Here is a 21,103-nt window from a genome sequence, read left to right on the forward strand (position 1 = left end):
TATTTGCATACAGAGCACAAACATAAGACTGGATGTCAAGTGGCTGAGGGTGTGTTTTATTGCCAGGTGTGAACACAGATACTTTGTTTTAGATTGAAGAGAGTCCTACGATAATGAGATTTCAGGAAAACAGGAATATAAAATTCATCATTTTGTCATCTAATCCTGAAGCTTCTGTTCGGTTGCTCTTTGTGGTTTCCAGAATAGAAACACACTCAGTCACACAAACACAGGCTGAATCACAATCTGGACAATGTGACGAGTGAATAGCTGAAGGCCAACACGCGTCATCGAATACCCTCTGTTTATCGGCAATTATCCTGCCATCGCCGCCTGTACGCAGCGCTCAGTGTGTGTGTGTCTGTGAGTGTGTGTCCGTGTGTGGGCGGATGTACATGAAAACAATTCAGTTTATCCTGGTGTGTGCAAGCTGAAGACAGGGAGGAAATTAAACGGCCAAAAAATAACAAATAAATTGAAGGAGACTGGTGCATATTTCTGTGTGTGAGGATCATAGACTGTATATAAATATGGACCAAGCATGCACCCACTTCCTGGTATTGGCCAAATGCCAATTAATACCACGCTCTGCTCTACCTCCACCAGTTACAAGGGAATGTTGGATTATACACTGAACGTGTCCCGCTTATTACCAGCAGGCAGGTCGACCCTCGGCTTCCTCCCTCAAAGTTATATTAATAGAGGTTGTCCCCAAACACTCAAGAGGTGGAGACCGTCTGAGGACCCTGATCCAAAGCGAAAACTTTTGGAATAGCTCAATGCTACTTCTTTACCTGGCCTTAATGAGGAATGGGATTTTCCCCTTTTTCTATGAAATACAGACATTTACCTTCTGTCCTACTTCCTGTCGCTATAGAAGGTATGCATTGATGTCACTTCCTCCTGGGGCCACGCCCCCCAAGTAGCAAAAAACATGGCAATATGTAGCAGTAAACACAGAAAGACCAGGAGAAATGTGGATTATCAGATCAAATTAAGGACAACTGGACTCAACAATAATCTATACAAACTAGTATGGATTTAGAAAAGTGGAAAAAGCCTCAGTTTTAGTTAGTTTTAGTTCATTTCAGCCATGATAAATGTAGTTAAATATAATATGCTAATGCTACAAGTTTTACTGAGAAGTAACGTTAGTCATACAATACTGTAGCGTTAAAAGGATGATGAGGAGTGATCACAGATATTCAGTTTACTGGTTTATCGTTGGAACTGTTACTGTCGGCTTAACATAATAGTTTCTGCCAAGCTTAAATGAAGGCTTTTTATTTATATATTTTCAACCGTTTTATGGAGCTGTTTGCAACTGGTGGTCACCATCATGTCACATTCTGTTTCTGTCACGTCAAATAACAAACTAAAACAAAACTTATAACAACTCACACATAAACGTGCATCAACATTATATTAACTACCTAAAGAGACAGAAACCATCTTTGAAATAAAATTACTTTATGTGTGTTTTAGAGTTTTAGTTTGGCCCAAATCCCGCCCACTAACATGGAGGAGGTGGAGCTTATGACCTATACTACAGCCTCCAGCCACCAGGGGGAGCTCTACTTGCTTTAGAGGAGCAGTTCTGCCATTTGGAGGTATGCATTGAGTCAGTGATGCCCCTCACAGCTCTAGTTAGTAAAAGTGTGCCTGTGTGTTCCCAGATGGAGGCGGTGACTCAGTCCAGCCTTCGAAGGCCGAAGAGACGTCCTGACATCCAGGTTGAGACAATAAACAAGCCACACTCTAGTGATGTACATGTAGCTCTACAACACACACACTCCAGTAACCACCCATCTGTGACAGCTTACCACGCTGCCTCCACTAAACAAAAAGTCAGACAGTCACAAGTTGGCACAGCGTTGGTAAATCTGGGCTCCTGCCACCAGTCCGACTTATGAGCGGTGCCAAAGTTTTATTATTTATAACTGCGAGCGCTTCCTTTTGTTTGTTTGTGCTCCTCTCCACAGCCAATGACTTGTCAGTGAATGTTCAGCAGATTGTGTTTTCTTTTTTCCCCCTGTGGCTTTGCAGAGTTCGACCGCAGCGATAACAGGTCAAACATGGAAATACAGGTAAAGATAAAAGTATTTTAAATTATTATTCAGGCTTTACTCCAATTTTTAGAGACATTGTCAACAGTAGCAGTTTGTGATTGTGGGTCGTCTCTGTCGTGTTCACATATTAACGAATTGTGTGTTGCAGTGTTCTATAAATTTCGTTGTTTGACGACTCTGCAGTGTTAATTCAATTCATTTCTTGAAGTTGGCATCATAACTTCTTCTCTGTTGTTTGCTAACTTACTTTTGAACCACTTTCCTCCAAACTATCTCATTCATGATGCTCTACCATATTTCTACCGGTCATCAATATCTGCATGGAGCTAGTTTTACCTGGGGAACCTGGTATATGTAAAAATTACACCACAAATGATCTGAACCAACATTCTCGTAACACAGGTCCTGAAAAACCTTTTTCGCACGGGATTAGTTTTACCTGAGGACTTCCTGTGATTCAGATATTACCTCCTATGTCTGTGATTCATGTGCACATTCACAGGAGGATAAACAAACTCTGTTTTACTCTAATTCACATTCCGTTGTTATGGCTCTGCTACTTTCCATCTCACTCCACATGTCAGAGACAGTTTTAATTACTTTGCAAATTATAATGCATGATCCATTATAATCCATTCTATTATATATTATATTCTATTATATATCCATTATAATTTGTAAAGTCAGCTATTGTTGATTGTGCATACAAAAAAGGAAAAATAAAAAAGGAAATAAAAAATACCGTCTTATATTTGGCCAATACGGTAAAAAGCTGATCTACACTGACGTACACCAGCATAAAAATAATTGTTATACAGACATTTTTTTTTTAATAGTCTTTTATAGTCTTTTAAGGTCTTTTTGTCTTTTAAGATTTAAAAACCGCAGAGCTGTGTAAATAGTTAACACAACTTTAAGAACTCTATGTCAAACTGTATCTATATAATATGGCTACGGGATATGTAAAAAGTTTTTAATTCCTACTGAGAAGAACTTGCCTGGGTCAAGTGCTCAACACATCTACCAGACCACATTTAGCAGCAATTAAAACTCTCCACTGAAGCTTGAAAAATGGGAAATGAGGATTGGTGTTAAACACCCACGTCCAAGTTTTTTTATTTTTATTTATTTGTTTAATTCTGAACTTCATCTGCATTTGCCGAACACGTAGATGAGGAATGAGTTTATATTTGTCAGAATGTGGAATCAAAATAAAAGAAAGCTGCTCTTTTCTTTTTCATTTTTTCCTCCACATCTTATTATCTGTGTCTCCTCTTCCCTCCCTTCCACTCGTCTCTGTTTCTCTACTTGTCTGCACTCACTTAATGAGTGTGTGTGCATGTGTGTGTGTGTGTGTGTGTGTGTGTGTGTGTGTGTGTGTGTGTGTGCGATGCCATCCTCCTGCTGTTTAAAGTTGTGTGTGCGTTACTTGATCGGCTGGGTCGGGTCGGTCCGGCGAGCTCTCTGCTCAGACGACAGCTGCTCCCACTTAAAATGGAGACTCCAGTCAAAACCTGAGAGACAAACACACAGGAGGGATTAGAAAGAGGAGACAGCAGACTGGTAACACGGAGGAACATACACTAATCAGCCACAACATTATGACCACTGACAGGAGAAATAAATGACATCAAAACCATCTTGTGATAAGTCAACGTTCTGCTGAGAAAACTTTTGGACTTGGAATTAATTTGTGTGATGTTACTTAGACATGTAGCCCCCACCTAGACCAGACCAGACCAGACCAGACCCCATAGCAATGACACACCTTGACAGCAGCAGCCTCACGCAAAAACAACATGAAGAACAGCACAAGGTGTTGACCTGGCCTCCAAAGTCACTAGATCCCAAACTGATCAAGTGTCTGTGGGAGGATCCACAGAGGCCCCTCCCCTCTTATCCGAGGCTGCTGTTAAGTCTCTCCGCTCCTTCGCAGATAATTATTTTGGGTATAAAGTGTTCTGATAAATCTTATAAACCAGGAAACGGTTGGTAGCAGAGAAAATTGAGGGGATGAATCCGTAACCGTCCATTAGTGCACCGAGCGTCGCAGATTGAACTCTGCAGAGGAGCTTTTTTTTTTTTTTCCAGGCTAAATGGCCTGAAAATAAGTCAGAACAACACACAGCTGTGCTCTCCGGCCTCATCTCCCTCCAACATCCTTCAGTCTTTCCCCTAAGAGCTTCTCTTTCTTTCCATTATCCTGCCCTACTCTGAGCCTCTTCTCTTGGTAACAGCAATCTGCCAATCAATGCTGATAATAGCCCTGTACACACACACACACACACACACACACACACACACACACACACACTTAAAGAGGAATCAATTGTGAAAGTTGGTCTCATAAAGGGCAGTTTAATTGTAGATAAAACCCTCAATCATGACATAAAAAGATGGACTCACTGACACATGTTGACGTGTAGAGACACACTCAGTGTGTGTGTTGTACGGGAGTGATCACACATGTGTACATGATCATTTACATCCACACATACAGAAACTGATGCTTTATAGACGTAGAAATAATATCTGTACATATGTATTGTATTTCAGCAGTGGCAGGTAGCACAGTCACTCCCAATCGCCACGTTGGCGGGCTGATCATATATACAGTTTTTAATTGTAGTTTTCTCAAACGACTGAAATAATAAACAAAATGCAACAAAATGTGAACAAAAAAGTGAGACTATGACACTATAACTCCGATGAGCACTGCGTGCACAGTGTTTGCTCATTGGTGCATTCGTGACCGACATCACTGCAGTGATAATGTGGAGGCCATGCAACCCGAGGAGGAGACAAACAAAAGAAAAGCTGAAGATGGAATGAAGGATGGGGAGGCAAAGGAAAAAAAGCTGTTTAACGACAATCAGAACACGGTTCTATTGAATACTTGACTCTGATTGGCGAATCGCCAACATTCAACGGTGATTATTTCTCGACGGACCTCCGCTGCCCCTGGCAACGAGATGGACACTGTTGCCCCTGGCAACCAACAACACTCAACTTTCACTCACTTGACAACTAGGAAAATGGAGTATTTTATGAATATAACATTTGATTTATTTGGAGAGGACAAAACACTGGATACATGGCTGGCCCCTGGCAAAGAAAAGAAAAGAAAAGAAAAGAAAAGAAAAGAAAAGAAAAGAAAAGAAAAGAAAAGAAAAGAAAAGAGCAGAGAATGGGCAAGAGAGGCGAAAATAACTAGGAAGCTTATTTTCCACAGCCACAGTGAACAAAAAAAGTTAATGTCAAGCTGTGTATACAAGTAATCCACTCTGTGGATCATCATACTTAATGGCTTCATTAGAGCACCATTCATAGGGTAAGTAGCTTGGGCACACGGTCCCCCTCCTTAACGCCAGGTAAGTACCCAGCTGTTAATGGAAATTAGTGACAAAGGTTTCCGGTTGTTACAGAAACAAATCAAGCAAGTTTGTGATGGGTTTTACCTGCAGGCGAATGAAGGCAACTGGACTTGAGGAATTTCTTGAAGACTTTTCACCACTCATCCGAGTAGCTTCTTCAGTTCTGAACTGAACTGAAGAAGCTCTGATTGAATGTTGTTACCAAGAGAACTTAGACTGTCACTACAAGTCCAGTTGCCTTCATTCAACGCCTTTTGGTTTTACCCACAGTTTTCCTATTTACCCTCAACTGCACACCAGTCTCTCAGAACTGAAGAAACTCAGATGAGCAGCGAAAAGTCTTTCAAGACATTCTACAAATCCAGTTGCCTGTCTTCAAAAGCCCTTTGAATTAATCACATTGTGAGAAATTGACACCAACCAATGAGAGTGGGAGTTTAGCTCCAGATCGGCCTTTCTACTTTCACGGCTGGTTACCAATACAAAGGATATTACCATATTTGGACCCGAGTGACTTCTGCAGTAGAAGAAGAGCTTCACAACGGTTCCTCATATAACGGGGTAGAGACGAGGCTCATAGTAGAAAAATGACTTTTAGACAATTTAGTAAACTAGAGGCACAACACAGACAAAGTGTAGTGAAATGAACACATAAATGTGCAGTTTGACTGCTTTTTTTTTTTTTTAAAAAAACTCATTTGGTAGAAGACATGTTAATGAAGCAAAATAGGAAAAAATCTCAAAATTGATCAGTGGGTGGAAAACAGTGGTTTTGCTGCCGTGTCTCGCCTTAAAAGACAAGATCACATTCAAGAGAAGAAGCTGTCCAGGGTCCCCTCAGGGACGGAGCAGGATCCAATAAAAAATATTTCAAAGGCGTTTTTGAGGTTCACAGCAGAGAGAGAGAGAGAGAGCTGGTTCATGAACCCACCATGAAGTCCCTCCTCATAAATCAGAAACCCAAAGGGGATTCCTCCCTGTCATCAAAAGAAAAGCCCGCAGGCGCCTGACAGACATTTTTTATTTCTCTGAGAAGTGTCGATGGAAGGAAGTCTTTCCATACCTCCGCGTAGGTCCGCTGAGGCTGCCACGTACGCAAACGTGTCCATGTTGATGATGTCGATGACTGGGCTGACCACACGGGTCGGGTCCTGGACACAAAGACGGAGACAGAAAGAAAGAAGAAACGGTTAAGGCTTCAAAGAAAATAGAAAGTGAATGTGTCCCTGCTCTAGATCATCAGCTTCTCCTCCAATAAATGAGATTTTCGGTTCAGTGTGTGTTCATCTGTGTGTGAAACAGACGGTGTAGTCCAAGGTCATTTCACTGCTCCACGCTAAAAGGAATCTCACTCATTCACCAACAATCACGAGGGAGGTGAGAGCGACCGCTGCCCTTCGTTTATTTCCTCACTTTGCAGGCATTAATGTCAGAATGTTGAGCCGCATTAAATCGAGAAAAACAAGATTCAAATTCAAGATTCAAGATCACGTTATTGATCCCCACATGGGAATAGTTTTGTGCAAGAGTCCCAAGATAAGAAAACACATATATGAACCAGGCATAGACATAATAATAAATAAAATAAAATAATCTGAAAAATAGAATAAGAATAAGAATGAGATAGTAAAGAATTACAAAAAATCTACAGTCCAATTTACGTGTGATATACAAGCATTTTAAAGTGTCTCAGTCCCAAAATGTTTCAGAAACATCATTTCTGCTACATAATTATATTAGTGTTGGAGGCTGGTATAGTCCCAAGTCTTCAGATTACACCTCAAGACCCTGCATTCTCATACGGGCATTCAGTTTCAGGTTTGTCTCAGCTTCTCATTCTGCTTCATTTAGACCTTCTCTTCTCATAAGGGTTGGGGGTATGCGGTTCTTCGCCTGAAAAATGGTAAAGACCCCTGGATTAGTCAGTGTAGTAACATGATAGCATGATGGGGGTGCTCTAATGGGGGTGCTCTGTGAATGGTGTTGAAACTTTGAGCACTGGAGACAGAATCCAGTCTTAACTTCTGTCTCCAAGAAGTATCAACTTCTTGACTGTTGAAACAGCACTGAGTTTCACAGTGGTTGAAGTTGACCTACTCAACAAAGTAAATGTAATGTAAATATGAACATACAGTTGGAAAATGTGTTTTAGTTTTGTGCCGTCTGGCTTAGACGTACCAGGCAATTAAATTCAGCTTTTTAAAGGGGTAAAATAGTGTATCATCAGCATAATGGTCGATAATTTGTTGCACTTTCTTATTGCAGTGATTCCCAACCTGTGGGCTGCAAAGGTATTTCAAGTGTGTTCTTCTGCTACGTACTGAGGGCCAGTGTGAGTTTTTAACCAACAAAGTGAACTGTTTTTTGGAAAGTGAGGACATTTTGGCGAGTCCTCACTTTTCTGACCTCACTTTTTGACTGTTTCGAAGGTTAAAACTCAGTTTTCGGGTACAGGTTACAATTAGGTTAGGGTTAGGGATTTAGGGTTAGTCATTTAGTTGAGATGGTTAGGGTTAAGGTAAGGGGCTAGGGAATGCATTATGCCTATGAATGTCCTCACTAAGATAGAAGGATACAAGGATGTGTGTGTGTGTGTGTGTATACAAAAGTAGAAACATACAGAATACTGTCATTTATGTTTGAAAGGATATTAAAAATGTTCAAAAATTCTTTTTAATTTGTTTTGTTGTTTTTTTTGTCAAGTATTAGACACGTGACAAGCGAATTTGAGTTTCCATTAAGGCTAGAAAAGTGTAAAACCCAAATATCGCAATAAAAATTTTGCAATGAAACACCAACACTTTTAAAAACCTCCCAAATATCGCAAAAAAAACCAAACAAAAAAACAACACTTTTATGCATCATGAGGTGGTTTTTCCAGATGTATCAATATAAAGGTTTATTGCAAAAGTGCAATGGAAACACTGTTTTGGCATTTCCCCGTCACTGGAGATGACGCAAGGGGCCATGTGACCAATTAATTTGAAGTGACCAGGATTTGAGAGAATTATATCACAATGGTTACAGCTCATTCACAAAAAACCTTTCAATGGAGACACATTATCGAAATTTCAGAGATGTCGCTTTTATTTTGCAAAAAACTGTAATGGAAATGCAGCTAATGAGCAGAAAGAAAGTATAAAACGGGTATCATCACAAGATAAATGCTCACATCCTTCCCGCCCTGTGTATTCACCCATGAGGGCATCAGAGTGTTATGGATTTGGCTTAGTTATTGCCTCCTTAACCCTTAAACAGAGCCTTAAATCCTTTTAAAATGAGAACCGGCAAAAAAAAGCCTTAACTTCATTTCCCTCATATTTCTACCTTGATGGCCCCATTTGCTCTTTACAAGGATAAAAGTACAAAATCTGTCTCTGTGCCGTACTCATACACACCCACACTAGTCCTGGCTGTTAAATCATGAAGTGTCCCTCTATTAGTTTGGTCAAACGGCTGGATGCGTCTTCAGCCAGTGATATTACAGAGCAGGTGGAGCGGTTCTGGGCCATTAGCTGCAGGGTCAGTACAAGGGGACGCCGGCTGCATCCTCCCTGCACTGCAGCCCCCCCCTCCTCTCCCCTCCCCTCCACACCCCTCACCCCCTGCCACCCCCCCACGGCCACATTACAAAGCACAGTGTCTGCTCTAATAGCTGTTAGGGTAATGACACCGCGCAGCACTCAGGGTGAAGCATTCACGACATTACTGTTGTAATTGGATGAGTGTTATTTTCAAATCACTCTGGAGCGCTTTCTTAATTTATTTTGCAGTATTCACCCCCCCAACCCCACCCCCACGAGCTGATTTGAAGGGAGAACATCTGAGGAACAAACTGAGTGGAAGAATCTGCTTCATCATCCTCATCTCTCCTCAGTGCTGCTGCTTTAATGGATTCTTGGTTCATCATTTACTAGATGCCGTCTTTTACATGATTTGACTTTCTTTTTTTTTTTTTAAATTTAAGTGTATAATAATAAATAATTCCTTCTCTAAAGAGCGGCTGAGCTGTTATTAGTCTGCTTTTGGTTTCAGTTCTGTTCTAGACTCTTAACTATTGATGAGGCTGTTGCTTTGTTAAACCCAGTATTCGGCTGTAAAATGAAATTAATCATGATACTACTCTTTTTAATTTCAGTAAGTAAGTTCAGGATACATGTCCATGTCCGCATACAGCTGCTCTCTCTCTCTCTGCAATCAGCCATAACATTATGACCATCTTCCTAATATTGTGTAGGTCTCCCTTGTGCCTCCAAAACAGTTGTGACTCATCAGAGAATGGAGGTTGTTAGTGTGTATGTTTCTTTTTTGTGCCGTGTGTGTGAGTGTTTTTTTGTTTTTTGTTTTTGTTTTAATTACTTGTTCCTAAAGTGTTTTTGTGTGTGTGTGTCTGCTGGGGATTGCTGGTGCCATTAGAAGTGGGCGATACTGGGAATCCGATTAAATACAGGGCTAGTATCGCCGATGTAATATCGGCACAGATATCGATACCAATACCTTTTCTTGAAATGTCATGATCATTGAATAACTTCGTAATTTTGACTATAGTTAGGTGATTATGGTTATGACAAAATATAGGACAAATATTTTAGGCAAATAAACCTGTTAAACTAATTACAATATAAAACAATTTAACAGTATAAAAATTAAATAATTCCCCTTTTGTTACACACAAGGTTTAGAAAAAAAGTCATTAGTGCAAAATAAGAAAAAGGAACAATGTAACAAAACAATGCAACACAACAACGGTGGAATATAAAGCAACACTTTAATAATAAATATAAAAATTGCTCAGAGAAGGAAATGTTAGCTCATTCATTTTCCACCAGAGAAGTATCGAACTCTGTCCATTTCCACCTTTACTACAGGTGGAGATGGAGAAGCTCCTGCGGACTTGTAAAGAAGCTGCATGAATTCTGTGAGGAGTAATTTACTGGACGTATAGAAGAGAAACTGTAACAAAAGTATTGTTAGTATCGATCCGATACCAATATTAACCTTGATATCGATACTATTGACATTTAGGTCGATACACCCAGCCCTAGCTGCCATCATGGAGTGTCATAGCTATGGGGTGGTCTGGTCTGGTCTGGTCTGGTCTGGTCTGGTCTGTCTGGTCTAGGTGGGTGCTACATGTCTAAGTAACATCCACATGAATGAACATCAGGACCAAAACCTTCCCAGCAGAACACTGAATTGTTACAAGATGGTTTAAATATGATTTACTTCTCCTGTCAGTGGTCATAATGATGTGGCTGATCGGTTTCTGTTTCTCTGGTGAGACTTATTACCTTACATGCTAGATACATTATTAATCAACAATGTGATCGTGCTGAAGAACAGACATCTACTAAAAACGCTACAGTTAATTCAACTGAGAAATGTGACCTTTAATGTGATGGATACGCTTTAGTCAGATGAGAATTAACAGAATTAATCAGCAGTAGGGAGCAAGGAAATGGGTATTTATTCATATCTTAAATTCTGACTCAGTGACTTTAAAATGGCCATAAAATAGTTACTCAGCATCAACGACATCCAACAGCATCACATCCAGTCAGTCTAAGTATTGACATTGTTCTGCATCTCAAGTGAACACAAATACAGAAGCCGAAGCAATAAAATCTACAGTATATATTCATATTAATTGCCTTATTTACTTACTTTAGAATATACTTATTATTTATTTTGTATTAATTAATTAATTTGAATATGGTGGCACATTTAATGGTATATTGATTTATTTATTTATTTTTCTATTTATTTATATTTGGCAGTTTGGTTCCTCCATAAGTCTTCAATAAATATTTTACAAATAGCACAAAAATATAAAATAACTAAAAACGATAAAAGGTGAAATAAATTGATATTTGTCTTATAATGTATAAATTCATATTAATTCCCTTATTTGGTTACCTTAAAATATACTTTTGATTTACTTAGTATTTTTTATTAATCAATTAATATGAATGTTTATTGGAGGCACATTTAATGGTATATCAATTTATTTTTTTATTTGGCAGTTTGGGTCACCATAGAGACCTGAAAGTTTTGCAGGACTTCAACTCTCTCACAATGATTTATTTGGAGGAATATGACTTTACGTCAGTCTGTGTGTGTGTGTGTGTGTGTGTGTGTGTGTGTGTGTGTGTGTGTGTGTGCGCGTGCGCATTAACCCGAATCAATACCTCATACATTTCAAGCTAAACACTTGACTCTAAAGCGAGAGGACAGACAGTGATCGATGAGTCTGGCGGCTGAAAAACAAACACACACGAAGGCGTGAGGATGAATATGGATGATGTTGGTTAAAGGCGAAGACGAGTCAGACCCCACTCCTCCTCCGGTGGACTCACTTATTGATCACTGAGATCAGAGGTCTGAATATGAGAAAGAGAAGTGGCGGCTTGATGAGTGGGACGAGACGAAGACAGGTGGGAAAAATTAGGAGACGGGATAGAGGAGAAGGAGCTGAGAGGAGATAAAGAAGGAGAAGAAGAAGGAACTGGAAGGTAGGTTGTTCCAAACATCTCGGAGAATTAACACCAGATCTTGTGTGGATGTAGACTTCCTCAAATCCTTCTGTGTCTTCATGTAATCCCAGACTCACTCCATGATGTTGAGACCAGGGCTCTGTGGGGGCCATGCCATCACTTCCAGGACTTCTTGATCTTCTTTACTCTGAAGACAGTTCTTAATGACCTTGGTTGAATTTTTGGGCTCTCAATTTGAAGCCAACCATCCTCCTCCCTGATGGTATTACATGATGGATCAGTATCCGCCTGTATTTCTCAGCATTGAGGACCATTAATTCTGATCAAATCCACAACTCCACGTTTATAGAAATGCAGCCCCAGACTCTCCAGGAGCCTCCTCCATGCTTCACTGTTGCCTCCAGACACTCATTATTGTCGCTCTCTCCACCCCTTCAGTCAACAAACTGCCTCCTGCAGTTATTTCACCTGCTGCCATTTTTCTGAGCCCAGTTCCTATGTTTTAGTGCATGGTTGAGTCTCTTGGTCTTGTTTCCATGACAGAGGGATGGATTTTTGGCTTCAGCTCTTCCATGAAGACCACTTGTGTCCAGACTTCTCCAGACAGTAGATGGTGAACCTAGGTCCCTCTGGTTTCTGTTACTTCTGAGCTGATGGCTCTGCTGGAGGGGAAATAATCTTGATGTATTTTTCATCTGCTGTATTGAGTTGGTTGACCACTGACTCCGCAATCTTACAAAATCCCTGACTTTTTGCAAGTGCACCCATAAGAAGTGATGCTGGTGTGAAGGCAAAGGGCAGTAACACCAGATATTGATGTGACTTAGATTTTTCTTTTGTTTGCTCACTTTGCATTTTGTAAGTTGATAAAAATTCATATTTTTGAAAGCATTTCCTAATGCCTAAAGCTGTTGCACAGTACTGTAGGCAATAAATAAGTAGGCAATTATAATAAGAGTACACACATCAATGTAAAAAAAAAAAAATGTGCACAATTTCCTGCTGCTTTGTTGCCGTTTCTATTTATATTTCCACTTTATTTATCTTTATTTTTTTATCTATACTGTTTACTTAGTATCTATAATAATATTTACTATGGGAAATAAATGACAATGCATCATTTTGTTCCATCTCATTCTTCTGCACAGTTGCAAATGACAAATACAAATTCTTGAATCTTCGAAATATAGAAAATTATATAAAAATATGTACAAGTATAAGTGAACATGAGATGGAATGGGGTGTTTGTTACACAGCAGTAAATTATTGCACCTGGTGAGTCCAGAGTCCAATAAATACATAAAGAAATCTGTCAGTATATAAATAGAAAGTGAACTATTGCACAATATTAGCATAAATATGGGTTATTGCACAGAAGGAATTTATCCAACTATGGAGGAGGTGACGAGTAAAGGTAAAAGAGTTAAGAGGAGAAGAAAGAGTTTAAAAAAGATGGTGAGAAGAGCAGAGTCGAAGAGAAGGTTAGAGGAGAGAGAGGGGTGTTAAGAGAGTGGACGGAGTCGTACGAAGAGACAGAAGAGGAGAGAAAACAAGGTGACATGAGGAGGAGGAGGAGGAGGCATAAACAGAGGAGAGCAGGAGGGTGAGAGGAGGTGAAGGAGAAAGTGCAGCACTTACTTCTTAATGAGAAGCAATCAGACCCACAGCTATTTTCTCTCATCACCTCGACCACTCAAACACATGGAGGAGTTTTATTTATATGTATATATATATATAAATAAAACTCCTCCATGTGTTTGATATATATATATATACAATAATATATAATATATATTTTTGGTGCAGTGAAGTTCTGTGGTAATGTCTCATCCACTCATACAGATATATAGACACTCTCCTGTTGAAGGTTATATGAGGACTCTGCTCAGAGCGTTTCTACCTGTTTGATCCTCTGCAGGAGGGGGGGCAGCCAGTCTTTGTTCACCTCACAGTGACTGTCCAGGAAGGTGAGGACTCGGGCCCTCGCGGCGTCGGCCCCTCGGACCCTGGACCGGATCAGACCTGACGCACACAGTGGACACCAGAGTTGATATGAGGACAACGAAATAAATAAACAAGTAAACGAATCATCCCGACAGATGGTAAACGGCTCCACGTCACTTTAAAGCTGTAATCAGAGGAGAAATGGGAAATTAACTGAAGCATTAAGTCTTCAGCTGATATGCTGACGACATCAGGAGAATAAACGACTTCCACACCTCCACCACCATGTGAATTAATATTGTTTTTGACTCCAATGAATTATCACTGTCATCTGTTGTACACATGTACACGTATTTTAAGCTGCATTTAAAATTTTAAAAGAATATATCGAAATATCACAATATTGTAATAATGTACCGTATCGTGACTCAAGTACCGCGATATGTATCATATCGTACTGGTCTTAACATTTGATAAATATGAAAATAAAAACTGTGTATGTTACTTTTTGCTTATTATATGCTCCCCTATGTTTTCTAATACTATTGTATTTTATTTATATCATTATTCTTTTTATTTTATTTATGTAATTGTTCTTTTAATTTAATTTAATTTAATTTAATTTAATTTAATACAAACCTATATTCATAAACATTTTACTTAATTCTATTCCATCCATTTGATATTTCATAATTTCCAATAAGGATCTCTATAAAATCTGTTAAACTTATTATTGGTCTTCTATATTAGATTTGACGAACATGAAAATAAATAAATTTCTTTTTCTTATTATATGCTCCCCTATGTTTTCTAAAACTATTGTATTTTATATATGTAATTTATGTTTTGTTTTAATTATTTTTAGTTATTATTAGTATTATTATATTTATCTATTTAATATTATATAATTATTTGTATATACAATCTTGTTAATATTGTTTTAGAAAAAAAACAATCTTGCAAATAAAGCAGCATAAACTTGAAACACTAATGAAGTGGAGAGGATAGAATAAATACAGACAAAAAAATAAAAGTGAACATTTAACCTCAAATAAATACTAAAATAAATAATCACCATCAAGTCTGAAGCTGATACAAATAATAATAACATTAACATTAATAACGATGACAAACCCGGAGTCATGTTTACCAAATACTCACTAGAATCCAAGTTGTGAGGTTGAGAGGTTCATTTATTGTTGTATATAGTTATAAAGTTATAGTGTATTTTATGACTTTTGCATATTTCCGCTAGCTTGCTAAAAATGTTCCTCAGTGACCTCTAGAGGCCAAAAGTTCTTTTATTATTACCGGGACGCTCGCATACAAGTTGATACGGAGCATAAAGCCTCGGGAGCTTCTTGCTGCTAAATTAAAATCCTCCACTCTGCTGTTGAAATTGATTCTTTTCAGAGGGTAGATCGGATCAGACTGTGTATAAATAGATAAATATATAAATATATATGTTCCAGTTTCATGCTGACGAGCTGTGACTATCAGCTAAACACACACGCTCTCATTCTAGCGGCTGCAGAGGGATGTTTGAGGCGTTGGTGGGACTGGAACCTTTAACCTCTTCAGTATTAGTGACACATCTACACATCTACATATCTACGTCCACGTCTCTTTTTTTGTCTCTGTCTCTGTCTTGGTTTGTAGCTCACTCGCTCTTTTCTTGCGATTCAGTCAGCAAAAGGAGAAAATCGATGTGAGGCTCTTAGAGGACCTGTCAGACATGGACACAACCTTTTAACGGGTGCATCGCACACTGCATGTGTGTCCACTTTTAAAGGAGTAAGGGGAGTCGAAGGTGGTGTGTGTATATCGCAGTGAGTGTGAGTTAGTGTGTGTGTGTTAGGGAGGTCTCTCTGATGGGGGCCAGTGTTCTCCTCTATTTAGACTAAATGGTCTAATCAATACTCCCTGACATGAAGACGTAATGTGTGTGTGTGTGCATACATGTGCATGGATGATTGTGCAATATTGCATGTGTTATCGTGATTGTGTGTGTGTGTGTGTGTCTGTGACATTGTACGAAGCGCCGTTAGGCCGAGGCTCAGCCAATTAAAAATCCCATTTCATCCTCAATAAGGCTTTATTTTCTGGATGGATGGACAGGCACACACATAAAAAAGGACACACACATGCACAAGTAAAGGCGTACAATAAAGGAAATGGACGGCCGTTTACTTCTTCAGAGGAGAGTGTTCGTCTACATCGATACGTCTGCCTACTCGACCACAGGGCTGCAAAGGTGCATCAACACCATCAGTTACATCGATTACATAAATATGTAAATATGTAAATATGTTAGCTCTATTTCTGTGTCAGCGCTACACATGATGTCACGTCAGTTCTTCACCTGCATGGATGGAAGTGAACCTTCAAAATGTCTGAGACCAAACGTTTGTCAAAAGTTTGTCTGGACTTCACTTCAAAAGATGCAACAAGGGAGGTAACACCTGGAATTAGATTCGACATCTGACCACACATTTTATTTTATATTAAAAGACCAGAAAATGTAGCATCTTTGATGCCTGACAGATCCCACGACACTGATTTTATTAGGAGAACTGTGACAGTATTTTATATTGGTTCATTTATTTCTTAGCGTAAGTGGTATTTATCTTATTTAAAGTAATATTTTGTTCAACTTGCATGTCACAAAATGCCTTAAAAATTAAAAAGTTTGTATGTTTTCATTCTTTAAGCACTGGCACTGTTTCAAAACTATCAGTTTGGCTCCAGCATCGGATAAAATCTTAACTATACTCATCCTTACGCATGGAGGAATTAACGCATCTTCATTTTGTAACTAAATGAAAAGAAAAACATTCTCTGATCAGATGTATCCAATAAATCATTTGTATTTCATATGAGCTCACTGTGGTCTACAATGACTGTCCTGCTGTATGGGCCTCTTTTATTTGTCAGTCCATCACTGCGCCGTGTCATATAATTACATGTTTTGCTCCACAACTCCACAATGTGTTTATTTGTCTCTTCAGCCGACACCTCCGATGTAACGGTGGTGATCAGCGCACCCGCTGTCATTTGCTCAATCAGTCTTAGTAAATCACCTGCACACCGCAGTTCTAGCCCGCATGCAAAATTCTAGATTGCGCACGCAAATTAGTACACATCTTAGTAGATCTGGCCCTATATGTATACCTGTTAGCAGTTGTACGACTAATATGTGGTGACATGCAAGACGACATTTATTCTTGATCTGAATACATATTGTAGCGTCTAATGTTTCTAAAGCTACGAAGGCCCGTCTACAAGGTAACCGAACCTCGATAAACTCTCAGCCCTACCATGACTTCTGTCTCTCTCATGGTGCGTTCACTGACATCATGGACAAAAAAAGAACACTCTACAACCACTGCAACCATGTCAACTAATAGAACAGAACTGAACATAAATTCATTATCAATAATGTAAGATGTAAATAAGTTTACCCTATGTAAATCATCCGTAGACCAACTGCAGACTCAAACCCAACTTATTATTACTGTTATCACTATTTCCTCTGAGCCGCATGATGTGGACACTGATTGGTGTGATTGTCAATGTCAGAAAGCCAAAGAAATTACTGGACACTTAGTTTGAACCCCGTTTTAAAAGCTTTTAAGCTGGGAGTCTAGTGTCATTCAGAGCATCAGAGCCTTGAGTACATGCAGATCGTCTTGGTTTGGTTAATGTGAAATAACCTTTTACACCGGGTCCATGTCATAAAACGAGTGTCCTCACAAACGCCCGAGTGTCGTAGGAGACATCCAGTATCAGCCTGGTGTGTTTTTTTATGGCCATTAAAAAGACAATCAAGTCAGAAAGCCTGCAGCCATAAACTATTAACAAGCTGAACTGATGAACCCTGCCTCTCTCTCTCTCTGCGTGACTGTGCTATAATGAAATCCTTCGGTGACAGCATGTAGGACAAGTGTTCCTGTTGTTAGAGGCAGAGGACGATAAAATACAAGCAACAGAGAAAACGTGAGATATGCAGGAGGAGGAAGAGGAGGAAGAAGAAGAAGCTGCATTCAACAAGAAGTGTTTTCTACTTGAGTTTACTTCATAATAACGCTGCTGTTTGATCTCAGGTGGCATTGAGAAGGCTGAAAATATCATTTTCCCTGAGAGCTCTATAGAGTTTAGTTCATAGTGAGATATAATCTGAGCTGTCTAGAGATGATAGCCGTTGTGAAGGTCTAAGTGGAGGTGCGCTAAAAAGGCTTTAGACTCCCGCGTGGCTCGCGTGAACGTTGACTGAATGAGCCGTGTGAATGAGCCGAGCTAAAAGTAATTAGAGCGCTGTCACTTTCCTAACGGTGTAATTTGACAGAGTCGTGAGGAAGTCTTAGGTTTTCAGGTGGAACGTGCAGTTTGGAAAAGAAAAAGCTGTCAAAGGATCGTAGCGGTGGGTTGTCACCATTTTATTTATTTATATATTTGTGTATATGTATATATGTTCAGGCCAGACATGACGGGATGAAAGAGCCATGCAGTTAAAGGTGAAGTCGGTTTTAGAGAGAAGAACAAAGGACTTCTGACTTCTAAGCTTCACTCAAGTCTCCTCATGGTCATTTTTTAGGCCACGGACCCCAAACTGATGGAGAAACTGCTATTTACAAATATACAGCATTATTATCTTTTTGCATTCAATATTAAGCTACTATAATAATTATATAATATAACAATACACAGGTTCAAGTATCAGAGGGGTAAATATAAGGTACCGTTTTCAAGATACAATGGTGTACGTGGCCATCCGTTCTGACCAACCCATGCTTAAGCGTTTATTAATCCTGCACGATGCTGTTGTGTGTATGGTGAACCTGGGGAATTAGAAATAAAACATCTTCCTCTAATAAAAGCCTGCCTCCATTAATGGCCGGATGTTCTGGGTTGGGCTGAGTAAATAAAGGCCCCGACGTTCTGCAGCAATAGGGGCGGGGCCTACTGCGTATAGTTCTAGTGTTGACTGAAAGATAATGTCTTCTGCCTCCATTCATCCTTTTACTAAAATATGTTGGATTCATGGTAAATATGTATTTGAAAAACAATGAATCTGTGGAGGAAAATTAAAAAAATCATATAAAAAATGTCTAATCAACCACAGATTTTGTGACACCCCTGCAGTACCTCCATGGACCACCTGTTGAAGACCTAAGATTTAAAACACAAGTTCATCAGAGAGCGTTTAGTGTGTGAGTTTTAGTTGTACTTTTGTGTGTTTCATTGTTTTAATAGCTTTTTTATTGCTTTGTTTCATGAGCCCATTTTTAAAATTGCTGATTTTTATGTCGTTGTTAATCACTTCATAATGCTGATTTAAAACGTGCTAGAGAAGTAAAGAATGCTGTTGTTTTTATTATTATTATTATGTCGTACTCCTGTGTCTCTCAGACTTTTTAAGCATCATGAATTACAATAATGCACCTTGTTTGTTTGTTAGCGCACATTTTCATTGTCACTCTCTGACAATTAATGCAGTATTATACACAGTACAGTTTATCCTTTATTACTTTTGGATATTTCTACTGTGTTTACTTCAATTCTACATAATTCTAGCATCCCAAAGGTGGAACATGTGAAGGGAAAGACTTAAATAAATGAATAAAAGACCTAAAATTAACTCCTTATGGAGAATCTGGGGCGTCAGAAAATGTCTTTTCTGGCCCTTAACCATTCCTTCCTTTCTGCTCCCAAAACGCTCCTGACCCCATCTCATTGTCGGGCTGTCGTGTTAATTTGTGCAGTGCATTCATTTGCGTTCTATATTTGCGAGCATGGAGGCAGCTCCAAATGGATTAAATAGAGAAATGACGCACGGATTCATCGACCGTGAAGAAGTAGAAGAAGAAGAAGAAGAAGAAGAAGAAGAAGAAGAAGAAGAAGAAGAAGAAGAAGAAGAAGAAGAAGAAGAAGAAGAAGAAGAAGAAGTTTATTTATGAATTCATTTTGCTGCTTTGATGCAACTTTTTTTTTTTTTTTTTTTTCCCAAAGCAGCTTTTGAATCCATGGTGGGTCTGGTTTAGGTTTGTGGAAGACATTTTTTTTTTTTTTTATTTTCAGTGGCATTTATTTATTTTTCTATAATAGTCTGTGGGCTCTGCAGTTCCATATGTGGACAGAGATGAATGAAACCATTTCCCTTCACTCTCTCTCTGTCTGTGTGGTTTATATATGAGGGATGAAAAGGAGAATTTATATTTAACACACAAAAAATCTTAAAAAACACTCACGCACACACACAGCACATGAAAACAGCTACAAATGCAGAATTCAGAATTAAATACTCAAATTCAGACAAAAATAATACGCTTCATACCTTCTCTCTTGTTGTTGCGAAGACATTTGACTTTGGGTAGTTTGATGAGGAGCTGACAGTCACTGGCTGAAATGAAACAAAAACCCATCATGAGTAGACTTTAAATAACAATAAAATCTCTTTTTTTTTCTTTTCTGCAGGAGGGCGACGATTCAAAGCTTTTCCAGTTTGACAAAGTCAGACATTTGTGTGTGTGTGTGAATCCCTGAATCGTTTTAATATATTATTTTTCATATAACTGTCAGGATGAAGGGGATGTGAGTCATTTACACAAGAGAAATTCATATTTCATACACATTTTGAGGCAGTGGTGATACAACGACTGGATTCACTGATTATTATTTTAAAAAAGACAAAATGTCATCTGTTGTGTTTTCTTAAAGATCATAATCACTGCTGATTCATTATGTTATTCATTTGTTATTGAGATCAGATGTAAAAACAGTGCTTCTGGGGACAAAAGACGAATCCTCGTGGATTGCTGTGAAGGTTCATTCGCCCCTGAAAACCTCCATCACAGTCCTCTGACCCATAACTGACGCCTGACTGCTCCGCTCTCGTCTCCTTTCAAGTGGGGAAACGTAATAAAAAAAAAAAATTAAAAAAAAAGCAAAACCACTTGGACCAAAAAAAAAAAAATTATTTATTCTGTTTTTTAATGACCTCGTATTTCATTATGTCCATGATACATGACATCATGATAGAGACAGGATTGGACCTTTGTGTAAAATTCTGTCACAATTAGTACAATGCAAGATCAGCCATAATATTATGACCACCTTCATAATATTACCTGGGTCTCCAAAACATCATCACACAGATACTTGATCAGTTATGGATCTATTGAATTTGGAGGCCAGGTCAACACCTCGGGCTGTTCTTCATGTT

At 38.9% G+C, this 21,103-nt stretch overlaps 1 protein-coding gene across 1 annotated transcript in view; it reads right to left on the reverse strand.

Annotated features, from left to right (window-relative positions):
• galnt14 (UDP-N-acetyl-alpha-D-galactosamine:polypeptide N-acetylgalactosaminyltransferase 14 (GalNAc-T14)) overlaps positions 1 to 21,103 on the reverse strand; it is a 169,772-nt gene that overhangs the window by 24,066 nt on the left and 124,603 nt on the right. Inside the window, exons 5-8 of the mRNA XM_047574094.1 lie at positions 20,216 to 20,281; positions 13,838 to 13,959; positions 6,507 to 6,594; positions 3,499 to 3,583 (exon numbers count right to left, since the gene is read on the reverse strand). Coding sequence (XP_047430050.1) covers positions 3,499 to 3,583; positions 6,507 to 6,594; positions 13,838 to 13,959; positions 20,216 to 20,281 — 361 coding nt within the window. The remainder of the gene's footprint in view (positions 1 to 3,498; positions 3,584 to 6,506; positions 6,595 to 13,837; positions 13,960 to 20,215; positions 20,282 to 21,103) is intronic.

This window comes from Mugil cephalus, chromosome 21 (genome assembly GCF_022458985.1).
Source record: "Mugil cephalus isolate CIBA_MC_2020 chromosome 21, CIBA_Mcephalus_1.1, whole genome shotgun sequence".
Taxonomy (NCBI): Eukaryota; Metazoa; Chordata; class Actinopteri; order Mugiliformes; family Mugilidae; genus Mugil; species Mugil cephalus.